The sequence below is a fragment of the Borostomias antarcticus genome (genome assembly GCF_949987555.1).
Source record: "Borostomias antarcticus genome assembly, chromosome: 5".
NCBI classification, from domain to species: domain Eukaryota; kingdom Metazoa; phylum Chordata; class Actinopteri; order Stomiiformes; family Stomiidae; genus Borostomias; species Borostomias antarcticus.
In genome coordinates, this window is record NC_140238.1 from 1,418,443 (window position 1) to 1,427,811 (window position 9,369).

Consider the following 9,369-nt stretch of genomic DNA (forward strand, 5'->3'; position numbering starts at 1 on the left):
TTACTCTCAATCAGTGTGTGTTACAGAATAAGCTAGAACCTATTACCACTTAGCTAGCTGGTAGACGCTGTGTTATTAGGAGGTGCTTGTCTGGGGTGTGTCTCTCCCGTCTGCTGACGTCTCTCTCTGCTGTTCTCTCCGCCGCTCTCTCTCTCTCTCAGATCTACATCTTCTACGGCACGCGCTCCAACGCCGAGTTCGTCATCCACAACGGCTTCTTCTTCGAGGACAACGCCCACGACCGGGTGAAGATCAAGCTTGGCGTGAGCAAGAGCGAGCGTCTGTACGCCATGAAGGCCGAGGTGCTGGCCCGCGCAGGCATCCCCGCGTAAGTGCCCGACCCCTAACCCCCGACCCCTGCCACCCCCGACCCCGCCACCCCTGACCCCCGACCCCGCCAGCCTCCCGGCCGTCTGGTCAACAACAACAACACCACCATGTCTGTGGTGTATAAACCAACACGCCGAGCCATGACTGATTTCGGGGCCCAATAACAAACGGTCAAAATGTCCCCTTTGACCTAAAAACCCAGGCAGGTTTTCTAGAGGAATCCACAGACGTGTGACCTGGGTAGGACCCGGTGGTCGGTGCTCGGCGTGGATCTTCTAACCCCAGTGGACCCCTGAGATGAGAGCGCGCAGGGTGGAGAGATCCCTGTGGATCCCTGGAGAGAGAGATCCCTGTGGATCCCTGGGGTTTAGAGAGATCCCTGTGGAACCCCGGGGTTGAGAGATCCCTGTGGATCCCTGGGGTTTAGAGAGAGATCCCTGTGGATCCCTGGGGTTTAGAGAGAGATCCCTGTGGATCCCTGGGGTTTAGAGAGAGATCCCTGTGGATCCCTGGGGTTTAGAGAGATCCCTGTGGATCCCGGGGTTGAGAGAGAGATCCCTGTGGATCCCTGTGGTTGAGAGAGATCCCTGTGGATCCCTGTGGTTGAGAGAGATCCCTGTGGAACCCTGGATGGAGAGAGATCCCTGTGGAACCCTGGGGTTTAGAGAGATCCCTGTGGATCCCGGGGTTGAGAGAGAGATCCCTGTGGATCCCGGGGTTGAGAGAGAGATCCCTGTGGTTGAGAGAGAGATCCCTGTGGATCCCACACAGCGTTCACAAACACGTCTCCGCACACCACGGACGATAACTCAAAACCATCAGAAGTCCATTTGCGGCGCCGGCCGCGTGAACTTTGAAACGTCTTTTCCCTCGCCCACACGCATCATCCACGCCCGCGTGCATCATCCACGCCCGCCGCTACGCTTCAATCAGCCCCGAGCTTAATCATTTTATCATTACCCTAATATCACGCAGCCCTCCTCTCACTGGCATTTTTAATCAGGCGCCTTTTAATCTCTTATTGATGACACGCTACGTCTCAACAGTGGAAATGAAAGGCGAGATTCCCCATCGTCGCCGCTCTATTAAACTGACAGATAGGGTGATGTATCGTTTCAAAGGAAGCGGCAACGGCACCACTGTCGCCGAATGAGGGAATAGGGGGGGGGGGGGGGTGTTGTTTTTCTGAGGTGGTCTTCGTCTGCCCTACTTCAAATGCTTAATTTAATTTCTTTTGTTTGTTCGTTCCTCCGTTCTGTTCCCCTTTCTGGATCTGAGCAGGCTGCGCTGGTCAGAACAGTATGGCGGACGTCGTGTTCTCGTTTGAGCGGTCAGCCTAAAGCCCACGGATCACCCCGGCGTTTTGAGCAAGGCCTTTGTGTCTCAAAGTAGTCTTTGTTCTAAAGAGTTAACTCTCTTCGCCGGGGTGCAGTGTGGCGGTGGAGATGGCGGAGGGGTAATTTGATAGTAACACTGCGAGAGCCGGCCTCTAATACGTTTGCGATGTAATAATGTCGAGCGTGTCTATTGTCACATTGATCAATTTGGTGAAATTCAGGAAAATATTGCCCTCTGTGAAATTGCCTTCGTCTGCGACACGACGGGGAGACACAATCCTTCTGTGTTTCTTTTCTCTAGATCTCTCTCTTCCATCTCTATCTGAAGGGCCTGGATTCAAAGCAAAGAAATATTCCTCGTCATATTGAATGTGAAGGATGCAGGAGTTGATGCTTATGAATGTGGTGTTGTGGATCAGGACCAGCGCTTGGGTTCTCTGTGTCCAGCGCTTGGGTTCTCTGTGTCCAGCGCTTGGGTTCTGTGTGTCCAGTCACAGTACATGAATACGCTTTAAGACTCGGATACTCTAGAAGACTTTCACAACAGATTATGACATGACTGGGAGTATACACTAGACGACGGAGTATACACTAGACGACTGGGAGTATACACTAGACGACTGGGAGTATACACTAGACGACTGGGAGTATACACTAGACGACTGGGAGTATACACTAGACGACTGTGAGTATACACTAGACGACTGGGAGTATACACTAGACCACTGGGAGTATACACTAGACGACTGGGAGTATACACTAGACCACTGGGAGTATACACTAGACGACTGGGAGTATACACTAGACCACTGGGAGTATACACTAGACCACTGGGAGTATACACTAGACCACTGGGAGTATACACTAGACCACTGGGAGTATACACTAGACCACTGGGAGTATACACTAGACGACTGGGAGTCTACACTAGACCACTGGGAGTATACACTAGACGACTGGGAGTATACACTAGACGACTGGGAGTATACACTAGACGACTGGGAGTATACACTAGACCACTGGGAGTATACACTAGACCACTGGGAGTATACACTAGACGACTGGGAGTATACACTAGACGACTGGGAGTATACACTAGACCACTGGGAGTATACACTAGACGACTGGGAGTATACACTAGACGACTGGGAGTATACACTAGACGACTGGGAGTATACACTAGACCACTGGGAGTATACACTAGACCACTGGGAGTATACACTAGACGACTGGGAGTATACACTAGACCACTGGGAGTATACACTAGACGACTGGCTTCTGATGATTTTTGACAACTGAAAAACTGGGTATCGCACATTTAACGACTGACGAGTTTACACTACACGATTGCGTCCAGAATCTGCAAAAAAATATCAAACATGTTTCATATGCTCCGACTCGCTCCGACTCGGATCGGGAGAAGTCTGTTCTCATCATACACTTGCTGATTTAAATCTGTACCCCTCATACACTTACAGATTTCTGTGCTAAATTGCCACTCCACTTGTAGTGTATCCTCATCTTTAGTTGACGTTGGATTAAAGGGTCTTGAAGAGGCAGGAGGTCATTTTGTGGCTGATCTAAGTGGGGATTTCTCTCTCTCTCTCTCTCCCTCTCTCTCTCTCTCTCTCTCTCTCCCTCCCTCCCTCTCTCTCCCTCCCTCTCTCTCTCTCTCTATTTCTCACTCTGTCTCTGTTTCTCTCTCTGTTTCTCTCTCTCTCTCTCTCTCACTCTGTCTCTGTTTCTCTCTCTCCCTCTCTCTCTCTACCTCTGTCTCTCTCTCTCTCTCTCTCTCTCCCTCCCTCTCTCTCTATCTCTGTCTCTCTCTCTCTCCCTCCCTCTCTCTCTATCTCTCTCTCTCTCTCTCCCTCCCCCTCCCTCTCTCTCCCTCTCTCTCCCTCTCTCTCTCTCTCTCTCTCTCTCTCTCTCTCTCTCTCTCTCTCAGGTGTAGTATCTTTGCTCTGCACTGCAGCGAACCTCCCATCTCTGCCCAACTACTGGCCTTCCTCAGAGTCTTCTGCATGACCGAGGGTAAGACACACACACACACACACACACACACACACAGAAACAGATACAGTACACACACACACACACACACAGAAACAGATACAGCACACATACACACACACACGCGCACACACACACACACACACACAGAAACAGATACAGCACACACACACGCGCACACACACACACACACACACACACAGAATCAGATACAGTACACACAAACAGATACAGTACACACACACACACAGAAACAGATACAGCACACACACACACACACACACCCCTCCATCCTCAAACCTGGAATGGGGACTTTCCCAGTGGATCCCCTTCGCCACAGTCACAAACCCTGACACACAACTTCCACACACACACACACACACACACCAGCACTCTTTCCCCAACATACTCCTCCAGCAAGCTACCGCCACGCGCCTGCTTCCTCCAGAGTCCCCAGGGAGGAGGGGGGGGGGCTGCAGCGTGGGGGAGAGGAGAGGAGAGGGAAGGAGAACGGGGGGTGGAGAGGAGAGGGAGAGGAGAACAGGGGAGTGGAGAGGAGAGAGAAGGAGAACAGGGGGGGATGGAGGGGACGGTCTCTCTGTCCCCTCCCCTAGGTGGTTAATTGATCAAGGCAGGCCACCAGATGTTGGGAGGGGAGCGATCCGCCGGGATCTGAAATATTCATGGGCGTCGTCAACGCAGGAAGGCGGGCGCTGTCATAAATCCCCGACGCCAGCGAGCGAGGCCGCCTCCTCCTCCGGCGAAGACTCCTCCTCAGGCCGCCATATATTATTCACGCTCTCTTGCTGCATGTTAATTTTTTAAAATGGCCCCCCAGCCCCTTGGTGGGGGAGGGAGGGGGGCTTGTTCTTATACAGATGTGACACTAGGACGTAGCGTGCGCAACACTCGAGGCGCTCGTCTCTCTCTCTCTCTCTCTCTCTCTCTCTCTCTCTCCCTTTTATCTTCTCGCGCCGTCAAAGCAGAATTACGTAACAGCCCGGATCGAAATCAGGCGCGGCTAAAGGGCTCGGAAAGTGAACCGTTCACAGTTCTATCCGTCGACCCCGGGGGGGGGGCGCCCCGCCCTTCACCTGCTAATCAGGCTGAACGCTAGATGCCACCGCGTTGAAGTCTGTTCTAGATCCGTTCCCGGTGAAGCAAACGGATCGTCTGGGCTGCTGGAGACTGGCCATGCAGGTAGCGCCAACATGGCGCGCTGGACCTCCAGGCAGAACATGGCCTTCGTTTCCCGCCGCCCGGGATCTAGGATCTAGGCTGTGAAAGTAGATCGTCTTGTTCAGGGATCACATTTCTTTCAATGTTCTCTGTTGTGTACATGTATATATACCTTTATTTAAACAGGTTAAAAACTCATTGAGATTAAAATCTCTTTTACAAGAGAATCCTGGCCAAGAGTGGCAGCAACACAGTTTCCTGAAAACAAGACATAAAGGTTACGATACACAACTAAACATAAAGGTTTCGATACACAATGACAACAAAAAACAACAATAACAACCTCTACAACAATGACAACAAATGTTAACAAGACTAGCTCAAAGCACAAAATCAGTAATAGTTCATATTACACATGTAGGCTATGTCACATTTACTGAGATATTCACTGATCAGCCACACGTGCAAAAAGACATCTGAATCCACTTTAGATGAAACCATTCTGGTTTTGTCGTCTCTAACCTCTGTCTTTGAGTCTCAACGCGTTTCTCCTCCCTGTTCCAGAGGAGCTGAAGGACTACCTCCTCGGAGAACACGCCATCAACAAGATCTTCACCCTGGGGAACACCGAGTTCCCCGTGAGCTGGGAGAACGAGATCAAGCTGTGGACCTTCCTGGAGACTAGGGCCGCCCTGCTGCTCAAAACCTACAAGACCACCTCTGAGGTCAGCCTGCCTTCTGGGCGTGGCAAGCCTGCCTTCCGGGCGTGGCCGTGCCCTAGCACCATGGCCTGAGCTGTGTTCCGAATCGCTCCCTATTCACGATATAGTGCACTATATTCCGGGCGTGGCCGTGCCCTAGCACCATGGCCTGAGCTGTGTTCCGAATCGCTCCCTATTCACCATATAGTGCACTATATAGGGCGTCAGCCATTTTGTTTGTAGTGTCCGAATTCTCCACAGAATTTTCGTTCTCTATATAGTCCACTATTTATTACCCACAATTCACCTTGATTTGCAGGGCCATGTACCCTACATGTTCTCCGTTCCCTAGGTAGTTCACTACATGGTGAACCCTATATAGGGAATAGGGAGTGAGGGAACGAGGGAGCGATTCCAAACACAGCTCTGGTTTTCAATTTGAAGCGACATTTAAGATCAAATCAAATCAAACTTTGTTTGTATAGCGCATTTCATACAGTACACAGAGGCAACACAATGTGCTTTACAGAGAGTATAGCATATCATAGATTCCACCCCTACATATTCCAGAGGGAAGCAAAAAAACACTTTCACCTGGGGGCCAGAAAAGCAAGCTGAAAAACTCTCTCAGTGAGACACTCCTGGAAAATGTTTGTCTATTGGCTAACATTTACAGAGCAGTAAACTTGGGCTTAATACTTCATAAGAGAGACATGACTAACAGGAGAGTGCACAAATAGCTACAGAGAAGTTGCCTACATGCTAGATGTTCTTGGCCAGGGTGGTTTTTGTAATGACGGCGATACACTGAGGTGATTCAACGTCCTCTCTTTCTCTGTCGGTTTCCCTCTCCCTTCCCTCCTCTCTGCCTCCATCCCTCCATTTCTCTCTCCTCCTCCTCCATCATCATTCATCGTCCCCTTGTCCCTGTGTTGTCCAGGAGGACCGATCCGAGCTGGAGAAGCCCGATCTGTCCCTCCACTCGCGCGTGGCCGTCCAGCTCCGTCTGGCCGAGAAGCAGATCCTGGAGCGGGCGTCGGCCAGCGGGAGGTCCAAGCGCCTGCACTTCCAGAAGCAGCTGGAGGAGGGCGCCCCGCTTCCCCGCTACGAGGAGAGCGACATCGCCCTGCTGGAGAACGCCGACGCCAAGCTGCCCATCATCCTCCGCAAGCTGGAGGAGGTGCAGGGAGTGGAGCAGGAGCTGGGTCTCAGCGACGCGCTGGCCCAGGCGGAGGAGGACGAGCAGATCGGGGTGCCCCTGGTCAACGGGAACGGAAAGGTGGCCAACGGTACGGACACCAGCCCGACTGAGGAGGCGAAAGAAGATGCAAGTCTGACCGCGGAGGCTAACGGAAACGCTAGCCCGGCCGCGGAGGCTAAGGGAGACGCTAGCCCGACAGCGGAGGCTAAGGGAGACGCTAGCCCAACCGTGGAGGCTAAGGGAGACGCTAGCCCAACCGTGGAGGCTAACGGAAACGCTAGCCCGACAGCGGAGGCTAAGGGAGACGCTAGCCCGACCGCGGAGGCTAAGGGAGACGCTAGCCCGACCGCGGAGGCTAAGGGAGACGCTAGCCCAACCGAGGAGGCTAAGGGAGACGCTAGCCCAACCGAGGAGGCTAAGGGAGACGCTAGCCCAACCGCGGAGGCTAACGGAAACGCTAGCCCGACAGCGGAGGCTAAGGGAAACGCTAGCCCAACCGCGGAGGCTAAGGGAGATGCTAGCCCGACAGCGGAGGCTAAGGGAGATGCTAGCCCAACCGCGGAGGCTAACGGAAACGCTAGCCTGACCGCGGAGGCTAAGGGAGATGCTAGCCCGACAGCGGAGGCTAAGGGAGATGCTAGCCCAACCGCGGAGGCTAACGGAAACGCTAGCCCGATACAGGAGGCTAATGAAGAGGCTAGCCTGCCTCAGGAAGTTGGTGAAGATGCTACCTCAATGTCGGACACTAGCAAAAATGCTAACTCAACGCAAGATGCTAACCCAGCCCGGGAAGTTCAAAAGAAAAATGACAAGGCTACTTATCACACGAAAGAAGTCGATAACCTAAGTGCCGAACGAACTGAAGACGAATCCAAAGAGAAGAGTGAATAGATATCTCGCTGATTGTGGAAGAGAAGCCACAGCCCCTTGCTATTTATTTATTTTTGTCTCTCATAAGTGACTCAGAAATAAAGAGGGAGCTGAAACAAATTTAAATACATTTAAAAAATAAAAAAAATGGCAGAACTGTTCACTGTCCGTTTGTCTAACGTGGCTTTTGTTAGTTGTTGCCTGCAGAAGCTGCCAGTTGATTAGCAGTGCATTTCTCACACTTCTGAGCAGTCGTCATTTTTATGAAATCCGGCTTTGTTGTTTTGTTGACATGAATACATACCCTTCGCGGTCGTCTTCGCCACTCTTGGGTGGACAAACTAAATGTTTGAGTTAGTTGCATGTTCTCTCCGGAAAGCCAAAATATCCTCCCATAATTCTTTGAATGAGTTTGTTACTGTTGTTGGTCTCTCTAGGTATGGTATGACTTCAGCCCCTCTCTCCGGAGGGCTGGGGTCTCCATTGAGACCACTTCTCTCACTCCGCACTCACCCTTTTCTCTGAAAGCCTCTTCAAACAACACAACTGAAGGAATCTGGCTGAAATCGGCTGTCGCAAGATTTCCCAGCTATGAGTGTGTCCCATTTCAAATGTGCTGACGTTTGAGTGGGATGAGATGAGTATGATTTGGATGATTTTGAGTTGTCCGATAACTTTAAGAATGTACCTCAGCGCTCAAGTTGCTGTAATGACCTCTGATGTCATCGGAGATGAGGGGATCGTCTGTGCTCACCTTAAGAGAAAGCCATATATGGTCAGAAAGGAGATGAAAATTCAAACCTCAGCCAAACATTACCTGTAAATGGATCACTTTATTTGACATAACTGCTTTTTACCCATTTCAATTTGGACTGTTCAGTTGGACAGCATTAAAACCATGAAGACACTTGTATACTACTCTGCTATATTCTGATTGGGTTGTTTCATGATTGTTTTTCTATTTGTTGACATCCACACTGTATTTTCAGCATTGGTTCCTGTTAACATTTAATGTTGAAAAATCATGCGGAGCTTCGGCAGACACCTGGACATACTTAGATAGCCACTTGCTTCAGAATGTTATTTCATCCTTTAGTAGTGGTGTGTGTCTGTAGAGTCTAACTCTGAATGGGGGTTAGTTGTGTCCAAATTCATTTGAGATGTATCTGTAAAATATTTGCTTTGGCACTTTCTTTTACAACCCTGCATTTTATACGCAAAGAGTTTCAACCCTCATCGGTCTCGGTCTACATGCTGCTTTTCTTAATAAAAACAGCGACTAACCTTCTACAGTAGTTCCCCCTGGAGACGTTAAGCGTTCTCCGCCGACCCCTCGCCTGACGACCACGCAGCCGTCGGGGTCAGGGGTCAGGGGTCATGATCTCTGCGTGAAGAAGGGAGATTTTACAGAACAGCCTGTTTTTGGAGCGTGTCCAGAAGCTGTCCACGCTGAACAGCCAGAGATTAAAGTTCATCTCATTTCTCACCTCAAAGCCGTGTCCTGGTGTTGTTCTTCCTCCTGAGCGCGTTTCTTTGTGGTCGTCCTCCCATTGGCCCGTTCCCTCCTCCAGAGAGGCGAGGTCGCCGCCCCCCCCCCCTCCTCCTCCTCTTTTGTTCAGAGGGGGAAAAGTTTTATCTAATGTATTTTCACCCTACTTCAGCCCCCTGGCCCTATTACGAATTTATAAAAGAAACATTATCTTGAATCATTTAATTCGGAGCAATTAAATTTTGAAATTCC

The 9,369-nt window shown here is 50.8% G+C and overlaps 1 protein-coding gene across 1 annotated transcript in view; it reads left to right on the forward strand.

The window, feature by feature from the left end:
• setd3 (SET domain containing 3, actin histidine methyltransferase) overlaps window positions 1-8,992 on the forward strand; it is a 30,315-nt gene extending 21,323 nt beyond the window's left edge. The window contains 4 exon segments of the mRNA XM_084438565.1: window positions 162-328; window positions 3,613-3,698; window positions 5,421-5,581; window positions 6,498-8,992. Of these exon segments, the coding sequence (XP_084294691.1) occupies window positions 162-328; window positions 3,613-3,698; window positions 5,421-5,581; window positions 6,498-7,649 (1,566 nt within the window). The 3' untranslated portion in view covers window positions 7,650-8,992.
• The last annotated feature ends 377 nt before the right edge of the window (window positions 8,993-9,369 follow it).